The sequence below is a fragment of the Fundulus heteroclitus genome, unplaced genomic scaffold (assembly GCF_011125445.2).
Source record: "Fundulus heteroclitus isolate FHET01 unplaced genomic scaffold, MU-UCD_Fhet_4.1 scaffold_28, whole genome shotgun sequence".
Taxonomy (NCBI): domain Eukaryota; kingdom Metazoa; phylum Chordata; class Actinopteri; order Cyprinodontiformes; family Fundulidae; genus Fundulus; species Fundulus heteroclitus.
The window spans coordinates 3,045,439-3,064,925 of NW_023396689.1; the positions used below are offsets into that span (position 1 = coordinate 3,045,439).

The 19,487-nt window shown below is 39.5% G+C and overlaps 1 protein-coding gene across 6 annotated transcripts; it reads left to right on the forward strand.

Moving 5' to 3' along the window:
* Positions 1-582: 582 nt before the first annotated feature.
* On the forward strand, positions 583-16,061 carry slbp (stem-loop binding protein). Of its 6 annotated transcripts, XR_004928820.1 has the most exons (9): positions 585-782; positions 1,492-1,593; positions 3,140-3,253; positions 3,339-3,410; positions 7,189-7,314; positions 7,431-7,589; positions 7,893-8,001; positions 15,376-15,516; positions 15,557-16,061. XR_004928820.1 is itself a non-coding variant. In XM_021312357.2 (8 exons), the coding sequence occupies exons 1-8, from the start codon at positions 736-738 to the stop codon at positions 15,436-15,438; spliced, it is 783 nt and encodes a 260-aa protein (XP_021168032.1). In that variant the 5' UTR covers positions 583-735; the 3' UTR covers positions 15,439-16,061. The 6 variants fall into 6 exon arrangements, 5 of the variants coding, with proteins under 5 accessions (XP_021168032.1, XP_021168030.1, XP_021168029.1 ...); XM_021312357.2 differs by having other exon boundaries at positions 583-782; positions 3,345-3,410; positions 7,192-7,314; positions 15,376-16,061; XM_021312355.2 differs by having other exon boundaries at positions 584-782; positions 7,192-7,314; positions 15,376-16,061.
* The last annotated feature ends 3,426 nt before the right edge of the window (positions 16,062-19,487 follow it).

Below are 19,487 nucleotides of genomic sequence, written 5' to 3' on the forward strand. Positions count from 1 at the left end.
CCAAACATTTACTCGCCATATGGCAGCTAGCCCTCTGAAATTGACCAAACGGGAAATTGACTCGCATTTGCCGACTGGCGAGTGTTAATTTCGGACCCTGCTTATATACGCCAGGGTTATGCATGCAAACAAGGTTCCGCTTATCTCTGCCTGAAGCCAGAGATATCATGTCTAATTATATAATTATTTTTGGTAGGATCTTCTCTGTGTTCTTCAGCTTTAGCTCAACAACTGGGAGTGAATTAGAGAATGAGAGCAATTCTCTCACTAGCCACAAGAAACATTTTCTTGTTTTCTTCATTTGTGTGTGGTTTTTCATTTTGTTTCAGCAATAACATCTTTTCCCCATTTTCATTTTTGTGTGTTGTGTATTTTGCATGGCATGCGTTTTCTTTTTAATGTGTGTTTCCTTACGCTCTGTGGCCTTCTAAGCAGTTATATTGCCTCGTTACGTTACAGTACTTTAACTGATGCCAACGGGTTGCCTGCAGTTAGGAAGTTATACCAGTGGATGGCAGTGTTGCAAACCCTGTCGTTTCGGTTAGCCCAGAAAGAAAACAGAGACGAAGTAAAGAGCCCACCTTTTCCGCCCACGTGACTGGTGGTGTCGTTTGGGGCCGCGCTTCTTGCTCAGTTGGCGGGTCTCAGCAGACTGCTTCCTTCCTCCAGCGCGGCTAGGACACTCCAGCAGGCAGACCCCGACCAGCAGACTCGCTTTCATCCACCATATTCAACATGTCTAACCGGCACAGAGCCGCCCGCATCGGCGACCTTAAACACGGGTAGGTTTGTGAGCGGGGCCCTTGTTTGAGTTAGCTGTTTGTTTTGTTAAGAGCCTTGACATTTCTTGTGTTGTTTTCAGTATTTTGAGCTTGTTAAAAGCTCCCCTACAGTTTGAGAAGGGTCCGGGCACACATCTTAGGTTAGTGATAACGGCTGTTTTGTCGCCCTGTCAACTTTTTTTTTTTTTACGTCCGGCTAGTTTAATGTGAAGCAAAACTAGAGGGGGTAATAAACGCATAACTTCCCCTCCAGCAATGCTCCTAAAATTTGTATGAAATCAAACTCTTCTACCATGAACACTGGTTGATCTTGTTGGAAGCTGTAGATCCCCACCACGCAGCTCCCACGCACAATGGATGGATGAATGATCGGAAGGAGGAAGTAAATGGCGGGAGAAGATTTGAACGCCGATCACCAGCTTCTGCTGATCGTCGGGAAAACCTTAGGCTGTTTCCAACTAAAGTGCAGCCCTGCTCTCTTGACCTCCACTAAGACTTTAGCCACCATATGAGTGTGATGTTAATTTCTGAATGGCGCTTTGGACTTGTGCTGCTGCTCTTTTGTTCTGCAGGAGCCCCTTAGGCCACTGTCCTGTCGAAGTGTATGCAGATACAATCTGTAGGCTGTGTTTTTACTGCCCATTACTTGCATTGAAATGTTTAATTACATGATCAGCCTGGACTGAACTAGCCCACCTCAATGTGTTAGAAGCAGCGGTCCATCTCGGTGGTCCCAGTGCAGGAAGAGGGGAATAGACGGAAGCCTGCGGTCCCACAGTGACGAGGACATTGATGACAGCAGACATTCCAGGTAAGAGTTAATTTACAGAGATTGTCCAGCATTCTCTCAGGCATGAGCAGTTTGAGTAAAACCCGAGCAATCAAGTGTGGACACCGTTAGGAAACAGAATACATACACTATGATGTCTGCTGGTTGGGGCTGGGCGATAAATCGATTTAATTGAGTAAACTGAATACATTTTTTTTTTTTTTACATTTAATTTTTGGAAAGGCTGGATTTTATTTTGCCAATGCACTCATTGGGCTTCCATTAGGATAACAGCAGCGATGCTGAATATATGCTTAGGAAGCTATATTTTCAAAATATTGTAAAGAGAAAACTAGGCACTTTAATTTACTCGTTTACTTATTCTTTTGGAGTTACACAAGTGAAGTCTGTTCTTAGCTCATTGTGTAAAACCATTAGCAGCAAAAATGTAGTTATGTTTTCATTGTCTACAATAACATGGCCGCCATCTTGTTTTACCCATAGACATCATATACGTAGACGCGTCATAGGGCGCAGGTTCGCACGTCAACGTCACCGCCATATTGTATGTGGCAGAAAAAAGTTGGGTTCTGTTATTGTGAATGTGGATCAGAGAAGATGCCTCATTCCTGTGCTGCAATAAATACACACACATATATATATATATATATATATATATATATATATATATATATATATATATATATATATATATATATATATATATATATATATATTTGTGTGTGTATATGTTATGAGGATCGATTTGTTAAATCTAAACATTGTTGTCTTCATTATTTCATAAAACCGTGTCACATGTGAACCTTTAGGAACAGACTTTTTGGGTGAGTATTAAAGAGGTAAAATTAATAAAATGAGAGAAAAAAGTCCTAGGTCAATAAAGTAAAAATAAACAAACAAACACAAAAGTGATAATGTTATGATAAAAACATCATATCATGAGAATTAAGGGGGAACATTTCCAGAATACACACAGTTTGCAGAATTATTTTACTCCTGGAGTAATAGGGCCAGGTTAGATTATTTTAAATATTTTTATTCTTTAGGAGAATAAATTCAGGAGAATGAAGCTAAAGGGATACGAAAATAAACTTGTAATATTACAAAAAAAAAAAAAAATACTATGAATACAAAGTATATTCAGAGATTAAAGTCCCTCCGATACTGTTTAAGTGACTGAGTAACTGCAGATTTGCCACATTTAAGATGGCGGACGCTCTGACGCATCGCAGCATAGGCAGAACCCGCCCAACGACGCGTCTACTCTTATATTATGTCTATGGTTTTACCAGCCTGTTTCACAGCTTGGATCTAGTTGCACTTTGAATTCAGGTCAACCCCCAATCCAAATAAAAGCAAGTTTTTAAAATTATTTCTTTAATTTCTTTTTGTGAAATGAAAAGGAGGGGGCCAATCGTTTTGGTAATAAAATTGGAAATTTGATTTTTAAGACACATCGCCCAGCCCTACTTCTGGTCTTGTTGTGTTGTTGTTGTGTTTAGTTTTTCTTTTTTTATGGTCTCTGTTCTGGTGCCAATCTAATGGTCCTTTTCTGTTTGCTCCCCAGTTTCACCACTCCAGAAAGTGCAGGGCCGGTATCTCGATGTGGTCGCCAATCTGACTGGGGAAGCCAGGTGGAGGACGAAGAGATGAGACGAGGTGTTCACAGAGACATGCAGCGGTAAAACATGGTTAAGTTACAGTGGCCTTCTTAAATGTCATCATTATTACTCATTATTTGTTGACTTTATGTGGGCTCTGTTCAGTTACAGGAGGAGGATATTGGCTGCAGAGGGCAGCCAGAGGGAGAGAAAGGTCTCATCCGGCTCTTCTGGGAGGTAACCATAAAGAATATCTCCTTGTTGATTCCCAAACTTTAAACGTCAAAGTTCAAAACATTATAGAGACAGGGACATCTATGTTGCACATAGCTAGATTTGTGAATGTGTCATGTTTGTTAACCAGCAGAACTGCATGAAGAACTTCCTCTACTCTTCTGCAGAAACATGTCTCAAGTTAGAGCTGGAATACAAGGACATCTAAAAAAATTAGAATATGAGTGTGAAATATTTAAAATGTTGATATCTTGATCATTATGGCTTACAGATGGGGGGAACTCAACAGTCAGTGTATCAGAAGACTAGAATAGTGTGAAAAAGTGAATTATTGGAAACGCACGGTGTCCCACCCATATCAGCTAAATAAGTCCAAACTCATGTAAAGGTCACTCACTCTGGGTCAGGAGGTGACACCATCATGGGGAAGACTGCTAACTGGACAGATGTCCAGAATATGGTCACTGTCGCCCTTCACAAGGAGGGGAAGCCACAGAAGGCCATTGCTGAAGAAGCGGGTTGTTCAGAGTTCTGTATCCAAGCACATTCATGGAAAGTTGAGTTGAAAGAAGTGTGGTAGGAAAAGGTGCACCAGATACAGGGAGAACCACTGCCTTGAGAGGACTGTCAAGCAAAATCTATTCAAGAAATTATAGGAGCCTCACAAGGAGTGGACTGAAGCTGGATCAGCACATCAAGTACCACTAGCACAGATAAATTCTACAGAACCAGACTGTTGCTCAATGGTCCAAAGTTTTCAGATTTAATAAGATCAAGGGCCTGGCACCTGCCCACACTGCCAAAGGTATCAAAAGCTGGTTCAGTGAGCATGGTGGTACTGTGCTTGACTGGGCAACATACTGGCCTGACCACAACTAGTAGGATCTATGGGAGTATTGCCCCGAGAGAGATGAGCAACACCAGAACCAAAAATGCAGATGACCCAATGCAGCTCTCAAAGCAATCTAAGCTTCCTGGACAGCTCAGCAGAAACACAGGCTGGTCGCCTCTATACCACGTCATTGGTGGAGTAAGTCATGCAGAAGGAGGCCAGAATAAGCATTGATTGAATAGAAGTGATCAGACTTGGGTTGAAAGTTAGCGACTAATACCTTCTTTTAAAGCTAATTGATCTCATCGATCAGCTAACGATTACTGGATCATTCTTATCTTACTATTATCTTAAAAAGTTTTCTCTTGGATCAAGAGGGTCTTTCCATTACACCAAGGGCTATTTTTACAATGTGCTGAATTTAAAAAGAGTCACATCTAGGGCTGTAACGATAATCAAATCAATGAATCACACGATAATTTTAATTAAAAATAATCGCGATAATTTGTGTATGCATGCTTACTTTTTTACCCTTGTGTTTCCCAGAAACAAAAGGGTTTTGTATGATGCATTAGTGTCTACTCACCACTTCCTTGTTTCCTCAGTGTAAGAGGAGTTAAATGTTGTTTTAGATAGGCACATGGTTAAAGTGTATCACGAGAGCCTCGTGAGGAGAGCCAGAGAAACGCTAGTTAGAAAAGAAAATAGAATTGGTGTTAAAGCTAAACACAAACTCTGCAGTGTGGGAGTTTTTTGGATTTAAGCCAACCGCTTGATCTGAGTGGTTATGTCGAGAGGATATACTTTATTATGCCATTATCATATTGATTGAAAAAGGTCTCCAAATGACAATATTATGGTTTATCACAATTATTTTTAGGAAGATTTATCATCCAGTAAAATTTATTCTAACAGGCCTAGGCATATTATATTTTAACAATTTATTGTGCTAGCTGTATAAAATACTGAGTGAATATTCACTGAATTGTTTCTTCTCACAAATTATCAAACTTAAAAGCTAACAAAACGGAAACCTATTGGGTTACTGAATAGAATCAAATGGGATGGATAGAATAAAATATTTTAAACATTTAATAATCCTCATAAAGTCCTCACCATCAACTGTACTTTTAGCATAATCTTTTTCTATCATGTTAAAAAAAATTGCATTCTACCCTCCGCTTTTCTGTAATCACATGCTCACCTTATGAGCACATCAGTGAGTTTTGATTGAGAAGTTGATGCTGCTTAGAATTAAAAAACAATTTTCAGCTGGTGTGGGTTGCACTTTGTCAAACAAACTAAACATCTTGAGCACGCACAGCAGCTAGTGATGAGCAAACAAAGAGCAACATGGAGCAAGTGCCAGACCGAGTCATGTCTGCTATTTGGAAACATTTCAAACTTGATATGCCAACAAGTCCGACTGCAACATGCAGCCTCTGCAATGCATAAGTTGCGAGGGGGGGGGGGCGATAAGGTTGATAAATTCAACACCACAATTAAATAAGCACCTCCAAAAGCACTATGCTAAAGAACATGCAGAACTTTTTTTAACAATGTTTATTTCAAGCCCGATAACTTAACTTGCATGGCAAAGTACATGGTTTATTCTTTCAACAGTCGGATCGGTTTCAGGTATTGGCCGATACACTTAGCCCAGGTACCGCATTGGATCCGACTTTAATTCCCACTTTGATGCTATCAGCTTCAGGTCACATCTGCTTTTCTTAGCTGACTGGCCTTTTTCCTTCTGGCTCTCTGGTCATGGTGGTACGCTGGTGTATGAAGGAAATAAGATAGTTTGCTTGCTGATGTTGACCCCTGTTTAATCCAATTTTGTCATTGTGGTTTTTAGTGCATTTCCAAATTGCAAGTGTTAGTGCTTTCTAGGGCTGGGCGATATAGAAAAAAAGCTTATCGATTAAAAAAAAAAATGCATATTGATCGATATCGATAATTATTGAAAATATTTAAAACCATATTTTATGTGCAGCTCTGCCTGGACATTTTATTATATTGCTAAATGATTTGATTTAAATAAAGAACACAAACACAGAATTCCAATTAAATCTTTATTTAACCAACTTTTTTAACCATAACAGAATTTCTTTTAAGAAAAATAACTTAACTTTATATCGTGGATCAAGAGTGGCAGGTTTTTCAGCTGCAGAGAACAGCAGACATATCTATCACTATGAAGCACGTTACTGCATGCGTTATGTCCTTATGCCGCTTAGACGCTTTTTCATTTTATCACAAAGAAGGGAGCCCAGTTTAGCTGCTATACCTGCTTTGTTTTGGAAGAAGTTCCAGAAAATTCCGACGACACAGAGCCGCGCAGCTCGCGCTGCTGCGGTAGTGAGCGGCTTACGTGATGAATACTGGTGGGTTGCGTTACCAGACTTTGTTTTTACCGGTTCCTTGCAAGTTTTACAAATCACTGTGGTTTATTTCTATCAGGCTGGCGAACTAGTAAAACCCTGTTTTGGGACAATTTCCTCCGCCTCTACTTGCTGCGACATATTCATGTGCTCTGTGTTGTGGTTTGAGAGGGCGGCGCTTTGTGACGGCGTGCCGACTGTAGCAAGGAAGTAAAATTGTCTATCGAAGTTTTTATCGACCCCATTTTTTTCTATCGCGCCACACGTCTATCGATCGATATATATTGTTATTGAATTATCGCCCAGCCCTAGTGCTTTCCATGGTCTGTCCTGACCCGTGTCTTCAAGTTTGCCCTTTGACCGTGTTCCCAGTGCCCCAAGTTATCCATAGAACATTTTGACTGCTGCTTGTTGTGAATAAATATTGCCTTTGTTTAAAAAAAAAAAAAAAAAAAAAACTGCTGTCGGTTCATCTTAAATGCTGATTCTGGAAAGGGAAGTATGTCAGGATTTTGTTGGTGAACTAGAGCTGTGTGAAAATATCGATGACCTTATCTGTCTACAGCAGCTGTGACTCCAGAGACGGTGAAAGCATTGAGACTGACGAAGCTGTGTTGATGCGAAGACAAAAGCAGATAAGCTACGGCAAGAACACACTGGCCTACGACCGATACATCAAGGAAGTGCCCAAGTAAGTAGATTAGTTTATTAGACATTGTGAGAATCTTTCAGAAACATTAGAAAGAGAAAACGGTCATAGTGCTCATATGTAAACATTGTTGAAACACAAACGTTTTCTGTTTCTAGGCACATGCGTCAGCCCGGCGTTCACCCAAAGACTCCCAATAAGTTCCGGAAGTACAGCCGGCGCTCCTGGGACCAGCAGATCAAACTGTGGAGGGTCAAGCTGCATGCCTGGGACCCCCCAGCAGAGGACAGCCAAGAAAACACCCTCAGTGGCAACATGTAAGAAAAGACCGATTCTCTAGAGATTATTGCCATTTGTGGTTGCGGTAAATAATATTTCCAGTTACAGTTTCATCCTTGCTGTGTAAAGCCAGTATGTGAATAAAGGAAAAGAAAAATTATGTCTGAGCAAAAACATCACACAGCAACATCTAGGATCCCTGCGCTGTCTACCAACTTATATAAGCCACCCCCCCCCCCCCCCCAAAAAAAAAAACCACAATAAAACCCACAATACCGCCACGATCAACCCATTTTCTGGGGGAAACCCTGCACACTAATATGTTACTGTTGTTTTTGTAGAGAGGAGCTGGATCTTGAGGATATCGTGGATATTGAGTTGGACTTCCCAACTTTGGCTGACTGCCAGAATGCCCCATCTTCGTTGCAGGTACCCAGATCTTCTGCACAGGTGAGTTTATGTACAGGTCCATGTGCAGGCTGGAAAAAAAGTCTAGATAAGTGTGGCTAAAGATTTGTTTTTCCAGACCTTAATGTCCCATTGTCCACCCCACCCACCTTCATTTACCTCAATAAAGTCAGAATTCTCTGATTGTTCTAGAACACATCGTTTCAGAAGTGCTGCTGCAGATGCTAACAGAAGGCAGTGAAAGTTGGGGGGCGAATCAACTGATGGTTGCAGCTTTAAGGCTGGTTCACGCAACAGGATTTTAAAACAGTCAACTGATTTTCAAAGCCTGAGACGAGACACCAAAAATAGCGATTTAAAAAAAAGAAGCAGATCCACGTTCTGGAGACTGAATACAAATTTATTAAATAGTATAAACTTTAAGGAAAATATGAAAACTGAAATCAAACAATATCTAGAGCATAATGATAATAATGAGGTGGGTCCGGCAATACTTTGGGATGCTCTAAAGGCGGTAGTCAGGGGAAAAATAATAGCAATTTCCTCCAACGAAAAGAAAATTTGACAACAAAAAAAAAACTCAGTTAGAAGAGGAACTAAATGAACTTCAGAAAGAGCATTCCAAAACCCTCAAGACGGCAACAAGAAATAAAATTAAGACAGTGAAAAAAAACTAAGTAATTTAAACATGGAAGACATACAAAAAAAACTTACCAAACAGAAATACTACGAAGCAGGGGAAAAATCTCTGAAGCTCCTAGCATTTAAATTACGTAAACAAGCGGATAGAACTATTTACAAAATAAAGAATATACACAAAACAGGGTTGAAACAAACCTGGAAAAGATTCATAAATGCTTTAGAGATGTTTTCCAAACCATATATTCCCAACCCAAATTGAATAATGAACAACAAATTGATACATTCCTTTCCCAACTCTCTCTGCCCAACATTACAGGCGAGCAAAATGCAAAATTAATATCAGAGATAACAGAAGCAGAACTAACATCAGCGATTAGAAAGTTGAAAGGAGGGAAATCTCCAGGAACGGATGAGTTTACTTCCGAGTGGTACAGAGAGATGCAAGACCAGTTGGTCCCTGTGTTACTAAGAGTTTATAACAATGTACTGGAAAAGAAAATAATCCCTCCCTCATGGAAAGACGCAATTATTTCGCTAATCCCCTTTTCATAGAGCCGTTAAGTCAGTGGATAAGACAGGACAGATATAGCTGGAGTTCGCATGGCATCTGGGGAACAAAAGTTGTCATTGTTTCCAGACTACTTATTGATAACCATAACAAATCCAGCTCAAACTCTACCTGTACTTATGGGGGCGATTTAGGAATACAGCTCGCTCTCTGGCTACAAGATAAACATCACCAAGACTCAGGTTTTAGCGATAAACTGTAACCCGCAGACCAATATTAGGAGCCTGTACAATTGGAACTGGGAAGCAGAATCCATAAAATATTTAGGAGTCACATTGCCCAAGGATTTTTCCAGGATTTCTGATGCCAATTTTGGGCCCCTAATATCAAACCTGAAATCAGACATACAGAGATGGAATCTGATCCCTTTTTCAAATTTATACTCCAAAGTGGAGACGGTTAGAATGAACATTTTCCCGCGCTTCCTATATCTGGTTCAATGTTTACTTATTCTGATACCAGAAAGGTGCTTCATAGAGTGGGATAGATATCGCAATACATTTGGCAGGGAAAAAAGGCAAGGGTCAGATATAGAACGCTGCAGTTAAAGAAAGAGAAAGGTGGACTGGCTCTTCCTAATCTACAGGTTTATTACCTTGCAGCTCAGTTGAGACCAGTATTCTGTTTATGATCTCCATCATACGATTCAGGGTGGAAAGATTTGGAGGGAACAACAGTGGAAGAAATACCTTTTATTATCAGTGTTAATGGATAAGGATTTACAAGAGGGGATGAGAATACCACATGAATCAATGATACACACAATGCTGGATTCTTGGACAAAGGTAATTAAAATTTGTAAATTGAGTAACCAGATAAAAATTCTCAGATGGTGTGCCTTTGACTCAGCCTTTAACCCAAACAAGAACGATGGGAGATTTAAAGGATGGATACAAAAAGGATTAACCACTTACTATTCATTTACCCTGAAGGGGGTGTTTCAGAGTCTTGAGGAACTTCAGAGATCAAAGGGTGTTGGAGAGGGTTGACTTCTTCAGATACTTACAGGTTAGGGCCTATTTCAACCAAAATATACACGACAATCGGGAAACAACCAAATCAGGACTTTTTGATGTGATCTTGTCTTTGTTGAAGTCAGGTTCATGGAAAAAACTTGTCTCCATACTGTACAATGGTATTCTATCCTCTAAACACGGTGACACAGATTACATTAGAAACAAGTGGGTAAAAGAAGGAAATTTATCTCTCTCAACTGAAGCCTGGGAACAGATTAACAGATTACACTGGATGACATCGAGCTCCAACACTTAGACAGTTTTGTTGGAAAAACACTGTTCGATCTGAACTCCAGTTCAGAAAAAACACTGGGGAAGCGGAGACTCAAGCTGGAGACTCTGTGGAACAAATGGGGCAAATCACCATCACATCTTCTAGAGCTGTCCGGTAATTAAAGGTTTCTTGGAGCAAATGTGTTCCCACCTGAATAACATATTTACTGAAAAAATCCCATGTAAATGTGAATCCCTATTCTTAGGTAACATCTCATTTGACAACTAGACTCGGGAAGATAAAAAAACTGCTGTTAATGCTTCTGGCAGCAACCAAAAAGACAATCACTAGAAGATGGCTACAGCCTGAAACTCCTACAGTTGAGGATTGGATCAATATTGTGCAAGACATTTACATTCTGGAGAAGTTATCCTTTTCTGTTCAAGGTCGAAGGGAATCATTCTTCAAGATCTGGTCCAAATGGACAAACTATGTAAAATCAGTAATCCCCGTGAACTAAGTATGTCTATCACATATAAATATTGTGCTGCTGTGTATTTCACCTCGGTTCAGGTTGATGGCAAAATTATGTTCCTGACCGTGTTTTTCTCCTAACAGAAGAAAAATCAGACTGGATCCTCCCCCACCCCCCACTCACTCTTCTGTTATGGTTGTTCATTTATTACAACAAAAATCCCAGATTGGCTTGTTATTCCTGCTCATACTTCCCTTGTTGTGGAAGCTGGTTTGTCATAAGTAATTGTAACCTGCCTTTCCAAATAAAAATTTAAATAAAAAAAAAGATCCTTAAAAGTGCACACTTAAATTATATGTAACGTAATTTTGCGCACCTGAATTCAAGCGCAAGGAACCATGCCCACCGAAGCACCGCTGGTTCTGTGTCGTTAAAAACAAGAGCATGAAATACAGTTACTGACACCCTGGGGGGTGTCAAAGAGTCACAGGGGAGGCGCATGAAGACAGAGAAGAAGACAGCGCTGCCGCTCAACTATGTAGCGATATTCGTGCCTTTATATACTTTAACACGAGGTAAAACAAAGTGCCAAACATCAGATAAGAGATAACAACTAATAAAATGCTTGTTTGTTAAAATAGCACTAGGTCTAAATTATGTATAATTAGCCTAAAAAGTAGATTGGAATATGGAATATGTTGACGTCTGTTAAATTCAGGTTATCTTTTTTATTATTATTTCAGTTGACGTCTCCTGTTGACGTTCAGTTTGACATTGGCATCTGTTTAGTTCAGTTTGTCTGCTGTTGAAAACAGCACTTTAATGTATCTAATGCTGATTATTCATTGAATCATTTGAATTTAAATATTTTAAATACTTTCACAGCAAAAATTATATGCGATTAATTTAGATTAATTAATTACAGAGTATGTAATTAATTAGATTTTTTTAATCGATTGACAGCCCTAGTTTTGTAATTTACTTGGTACAAACGTTTACTCGCCATGTGGCAGCTAGCCCTCTGAAATTCACTCGCCAAATGGGAAATTTACTCGCATTTGCCGACTGGCAAATGTTAATTTCGGACCCTGGACACAAAGACGAAACTCGAAACTGTTTAAGAGCTGTAACACTTTTTATTTGAATTTATTTACATTCTGTATGTAAAACTATTTACATTTTATTCTATTTAACTACTTACCTTTCCACATATAGTTAATCGATGATGAAATAGTCGAGAGGTGACTGGACTGTGAGCCAGTTTGGCAAAAGTGTGAAGGAAGAATTTGCTTAATGCTGCAAGGATGAAAACAAGTTAACCTGGTGATGTTATGGATGTGGAAAGTGAAGGATAGTGAGGATAGGGCAAGCTGTCCAGGATGACACCAAGGCTCTGAAGCTGAAAGGTGGTAGGGATACAGGAATTATCAGTGCCTGTTTTAAAATGGCCAGGTTTGGTTAAAGTTGACTTTGCACAATAAGCAAGTGTGGTATGTAATGTGGCATGACGTCCATAGCCCTGGGGATATATGGGCTGACTAGGAAACATTTTCAGTCAAATTGATTATTTTTGTTTAACCCCTGATCTTAAGAGACACACCAATAACCGGTGCGCCTCGGAATGGGAAGATTGGGGAAAAAATTGGGCTAAAAATCCTGCTGTGTGAACCAATCTTTAGTTTGTTACTGTTCAGCTGAAGCTTTTTAAACATGCTTTTTTTCCTCACAAGTCATAAGTATTGGAACGTTAGATATCATCAGTTCTTGACGCAATGTGATAAAACAGCCAACTATCTAGACTGAATACTATTACTAAACTATCACTAAAAGCTAGCACCGGCGGCAATGGTATTTGAGAGCAACGTAAAACTGTAAAGCTCCTGAATCTGCAAAGCTGAAGTGCTAAACCTCACAGAAGACATGAGCCAACGGCATCTGTTTAAAGGTGCTTAGTCACGTACAGTGATTTTACAAATTTCTATGCCAGTAGCTCAGTCTGGTTTCATACTAGGGTTTTCCAGTTAAATTATCACGATCTGTTGGTTTATTATATTTTATTTCTGTCAGCAGATGGCACACAACAATGTTTATATCTTGATTCTTTTTTAGCCTAAAAAAAACTAAGTAAACTATCAGGATGAACATTTAGGGTATATGGTTTTATTTGAATGAATGTATAATAATGTATATATTAATGTATAAGATATTTTGTGGGGGGTTTCATACTATGTGACAAAGCCCCTTTAAATATCAACTTTATGGACACAGACAGCTCAATGAGGAGGTTCTGGTGGTCCAAGCTCCCCTGTTAAGATGCGGCTCTGAACCACACAATGCTCTGTTCTACTGCGGTAAAATGTAGGAAAATTTCAATCAGCCGATAACCAGTGGTGGGAAGTAACGAAGTACAAGTACTTCGTTACTGTACTTGAGTACAATTTCCGTGTATCTGTACTTTACTTAAGTAGATTTAATAATGGATACTTTCTACTTTTACTCCACTACATTTAACAGTAAGTATCTGTACTTTCTACTTCACTACATTTCTATACAGCGTTTCGTTACTCGTTACATCCAAGACGCATTTCGGTTTTTTGATTTGTTCGTTAGTTTGAAAGTATCCAATGGCGAGAGCAGAATCAGTCCGCTGAACCAATCCAAAGCGGGAAATAACCATTAGGCCCTCCCTCAAGAAGAGCAGCACAGTACGCAGGACCTGCAGAATCATTAACTCCCAGAATGGAGTCCAAGGATAGTCATCCTCCAGAAGACCTGCCCCACCCATGGCCTTATTTAAAAGATTTCTTTGAAAAAATTACGTCATCGCGCGTTCTGGTTGGAAACCAGAAAATGAGAGAAAAAAAAATGAGAGAAATAATTTCTCTCATTTTGCCTAATTACATGTAACCCTGCAGGTCATCCCTGGAATTCTGATGCATAGAATAAAATATCTAAATCTAAACTGTCACAGGGGGTAAACACAATAAAAACATGCTTTATCTAAAATGGTACATTACTGATTTATTAAAACTAAATACGATAGGTACACTTAATGACATATAAGTCGTTAGGTATTATGGTTGGCAAGTACTTTTACTTTTAATACTTAAGTAGTTTTAAAAGCTTGTACTTTCTTACTTTTACTTAAGTAAAATAATAATGTGGTACTTTGACTTTTACTTAAGTAAATTTTTGTCTGTGTATTTGTACTTTTACTTAAGTACATTGTATGAGTACTTTCTCCACCACTGCCGATAACCCAGCCGGCAAACATACCGGCCCGTGCCTATTACTGAATAATCCTTTATTTGTCCTTTAGTAATACATTTTTTTTGTATTATCAGCAAATTGACAGGCACACACTGGTACACAAGAGATAAGCAATTTATAAAATAAAAATGATTGCTTGAGTGAATCAAAGGTGTATATATATTATATTAACTCATACTACTGGTGTTATCTGTCGTCTATTGTTATACCAAATCAAGGAAGGGACACTGAAATTATAGGTTTCTCTAAATGTGGGTTGAATTGTGCCCCACTTATTGGGTCTGCTCAATTAAGAAAGTTAATGTTAAGTCTGTCAAATCATAATTCTGCTATTAACCAGAAAAAAACCCTTTACCTTGAAAAGAAATGTTGCCGCGGTATCAAAAACGTGTTTGCAGATATTGGCTGCTTGGTGTTTTTACCAAAGTAGTCACGATCACCAATGGCTGTTTCATCCCTGCTTACATAACAGCCATCTCATGAAGACAAAAAATTAAATGTTTCTGTTTTGTTTCTGAGGAACAGAACAGAAACACAGTCCGTTAAATGGATTCTTAAGGTCGAAAGGCACCAAATGATCCAATGGAAAGTCACGGCATAGCAATTAGATCTGGTGGAAGTGAATGGGGTCGGGCAGACCTGCTTGCAGTTTTCCGTAGCTGTAGCTTAGCTCAGATTAAGGTAGACCCCTAGACTGTGTCAGTTGGAGCTATGCAGCATTTTCACAGGAAATCCACAAATCAGAAGGGAGAGAGACACTGGTAAAGTAAAAGACGTCTGGGTAGGGAAAAATACTAAATAAAATACAGCTCAATAAATCAAAACGTTTCAATAAACTGTACTTACCCATAGGAGGAGCTCACAAGTACCACAAACAGATGAGAAAATTAAACAACGATCTTTGCAGCTTTACCTTTACTGCCTGGCTTGTTAGTGCTGGTGGAATCTCCAGAATTTGGGCTACATACTCTCTTGTGAATACTCAGATCTCGCGTGTCCAGTGTTCTGTAGGTGAGGAAAAGAATCTGTACTAATCCGAACGTCTGTCGGACGGATCCGATGGTTTGGTGTGTTTCAGCCTAAATAAGCAATCCAAGGAGCTCTGCAACGTGTCCTAATCCTCATGTTTCAATATACTTTCCCTAATACTTGTGAAAGGCGCTGTTGCTGTGTCTGCCCCGTCCACCTCAGACATGTTTTCACACCTGTTCTCGTGTTCTTTTTTTTCTAGGATCAGGACTGTTTTGCTACTCCCGTTAAAGTCCAGAAGACAGAGGAGCCTGATGTGGCCTAGCTCCTCTTAGGACAACATGCATTAAATTGCTGAAGGCTTTCCCCTAACACTGACTCCTCTGAAGGATAACGTGCAAACTGTGTGTGTGTGTGTGTGTGTGTGTGTGTGTGTGTGTGTGTGTGTGTGTGTGAGACGGCCTCTGGATTTGGGGATGCTTTTGGTTGTTTTTTCCTGTTTAAAGCTAGCTTGTTCCTAATTTGTAAGTTCAGACCTTTTTACAGATTCATCTTCTCAGGGAGTTATATTTACAACAAGATTTTACGCTTCCAGTTTTTACTAAATTGGACTTGTTTCAATGTCTGAAAATCCGGTGCTTACAGGAGCACTTGTTAAACTGATCAGTGGCCACGAGGAGCATTGGTTTTCATCTCTTCATGTTCACTAGGTGGAAGATTACATTATTGTTTCTGATTCATGTTGCTCTTAGTTTTTCTTCATTGAAAAAAATATTCTGTTTAGTTTTAATGAGCCCTGTAGGGGAGAGGGGGTTGGGTGGTGTAAAAATTTAAATCACAACATTTTAATTCAGTTGGATTTAATTATTTCTTTTAATACAGTTGTAACTTTTTCTTATTGCTGTTTCATGTTGGAAGAGTTTAAAATAAAAAAGAGCACACTGAAAACCTTTTCTTTTTTTTAATAATTATGATTAGATTGAGAACTCACCATTAAACTCATTGTCAGCTTCATGTGGCATACGTTAATGTGATTTTTAGAACCACAGAAGAGGATAACCACATCTTTAAGACAAACATGACCAGTCTGTCATATTCTATGTACACAGTAGTAGAAATACGAATTTACTGTTTTTGAATTTTGTGTGTGTGTGCTCCTCTTTAGGTATCACAGTGAGGACCATTCTGCTGGTCCTCACTTTGTATATTGTTAAAGGCATACTATGCAACATTTTTCAGTTAATTAATGTGTTCCATATCGTTTTGGATGATTAAATGAGTCATTTCAGGTCGAACTAAGGTTTTCTCGGCCCCCCTGGTGGTCTGTGGGGGAAATACCGCACTTGCAATTGCAGGAGCCCTCGGCCCGCACACAGGCTCAGAAGTCTCGTGCAAGACCGCGAGAGTCGGTCTTGCTTTACGGCGAGAACTCCATGTGTTTTTGCCCTGCCATTCACCATATGCATGCGCGAAAGCAACAACAAAGAACCGCAAGTTTTTTTATTTATTTTTTTTATTATTATATATTATTTATTTATTTATTTTTATGTTGGCGAGGCGGTAGCGTGAGTTTGGCGAGGCAGCCGCGGCGGCCGCCTCGCCAAGATAGCGCTGCGGGAAACCCTGATGTTCATACTTTCACTGTGTTAGTCATTGTTTGTACTGCCGTTTTTTTTACTTTTCGTTGCGTTCGCCTGTCTGCTAAGCTCAAAACAACCGCGCCTGGCTTGACGGAGAAACCAGAACAGCTGAGCATCTTTACAACAGTGCACTTTTACTTTCACCCTCAGGGGGGAGCCTCGCTGGAAAATCAACCCCGGTTGCATAGTATACCTTTTAATAAGGTTTAGCACTAAGGTGTGAATTGAGTTTAGAATAAGGTTGGGTTTGGGTATGCACTGGTAATGGTTAGGGCTTAGAAAGGTTTGAAAATGACAATCAATGGTGATCCACACACAGCCCTCATGATAGAAGGATAAGAACGTTTGTGTGTGTACCGTTATAAAGGTTTTTTTTTTTTAAGTGTACTAAAGTGTGAAGTCCAGGTTGAAATGCACTGGAAGAATTAGGCACAAAACAATGTTTATTTATTTATACTTTACAACTAGGCTAACAAATATTAAGTCAAGAATCTTTGTCATGTTCTACCATAATGAATTTTTTCACAAGACAGATACTGTCTCAGAATATACACAGATCACACAGACATGATTTTTTTATTTTTTTTTTTACTTGGGGAGTCTTTGCTGTTTCCAAAAAAGAAGGAAATTTCCAATCACTGGATCTGCCTCTTGGAAATTTCTTTAAATGAGCTACAGGGTTAGAGGCAGTAACTGAATAAGACCAGTCTTGGTGTTGTTGGACTTCTTCAGGGATAGTCGAGCCTGGAAAAACTGGGGAATCGCCCTGAGGATGTACTTGACGCGACAGTGCATCTGCATTTTTATTAGCCAGTCCAGGATGGTACTTGATCTCAAAGTTAAATACTGCTGATTCTGATGAAAAATTTGAGTGCTGTGGAACAGCACTTAGAATAGGCGTTTGTAGATAACAGGATTATTGTCTGAATACAAAAAAAGTGTTCCCTAACATATTCTCTAAATGTTTGGGTTACAGCCCATTTCAGAGCAAGAAACACAAGCTTTCTAGAGCTGTAGTTGGCCATATTTTATTCTGTAGGTCTCAGCCCTCGAATCACAAATGCAACAGGTCTTCCTCCTTGATCTTGAGACAATACAGCATCTAGGCCAGCCTGACTCGCAACAATTTCCAAGATGAATGAACATATAAAATCAGCATAGCACAGCACTGGTGCACTTATCAACATCTGCCCTTTCCCCTTTTTTTGTAGCATATTTTGCAAAACCTATGAAGCATTGATAGCATGATGCAAAACCAAGAAATGACTGCAACTCTACAGGTGGAAGGTCTGGGCCAGTCAGCCACCGCACTTATTTTGGAAAGGTCAGTAGCAACTCCAGCTGCTGAGATAACATGGCCCAAATACTGCAGCTTTCACTTTAGATTGAATTATTTGAGACGAGACAAAGCAAGATCAAGACATTGAAGATGATGTTCAAACAAGGATGAAAACATTTTGTCCAAATGAAGTAGCAAGGAGGGCTGCACAGTGGAGCAGTGGGTAGCACTGTTGCCTTGCAGCAAGAAGGTTCAGGGTTCAAATCCATCCCTGGGTATTTCTGCATGGAGTTTGCATGTTCTCTGTGCATGCGGCACTCCAGCTTCCTCCCACAGTACAAAAACATGACTGTTAGGTTAATTGGCTTCTCTAAATTGTCCTTAGGTGCAAGTGTGTGCGTGAATGGTTGTTTGTCTAGTTTGTGTCTGTGTTGCCCCGCCTCTCGCCCGGTGTACGCTGGAGATAGGCACCAGCAACCTCCGCAACCCCATGAGGGATTAAGCGGATCAGAAAATGGATGAAGTAGCAAGGAGTGAAAATTCCGATCCCTAAAATATCACTCCATTAATCTTTGAAAAGTGCTTGTTGCATTGCACAACCCAAAGGGTTTTCAATTCAAACAGGCCAAACGGTGCACAAAAGGCAGTTTTAGCTTTGTGCCTTTTGGCCACTGGAACCTGATTATAACTACTTGCTAGATCGAATGTAGAGAACCACACCACCAGGGAGAGCATCCAAAGTCTCTTCAATATATGGCAATGGGTAAGCATTCTTTCTGGGTTTAGCATTGAGTGCTGTATAATCAACATATAAGCTAATTTCTCTATTACTCTTAAAAAACACTACTAAATGGACTTTGTCTCACTACGCCTTTACCCAAAAGCTCTTGTATATGGGCCTTTACTTTCTCATATTGTGATAGTGAAAGGTGGCGATAACATTGCCTTCTTGGGGCATCATCCTGCAGATGAATCTCTTATTTCACCAATGTGGTGCAGCCCAAATCTTCTCCCTGGCTGAACACGGCACTATAGCTTTCAGTAGCTCAGTTGCCTCTTGAAATTGTTCCAAAGACAGGTTGGATAAGGCAAGGCTTGAAACGTCCAGGGAGGGAACATTGTTAATTTGAACTTCAATAAACATATTAGTGATCAAGAAATGAGGAAAATAAATATTAATCTAGATGTTGATCATTTAAATGGTAATATTTGTGAAGCAATAATGAAGGCAGTAAAGCAGGCTATTCCAAGATAGCATGGTGGAAAAAGAAAATGCGCCTTGGTGGACACAAGAATGTGACAAAGGTTTTTTTTTTGTGTCAATATTTTTATTAGGAGGAAGAGAGACATTACAAACATAATTTAAACTGTAAATGACAAGGAATGCCATGTCGAACATACATATATATGAATAGTAAAATAGTAAAAGGCATACAATTTAGCTCCTGTGTTTTT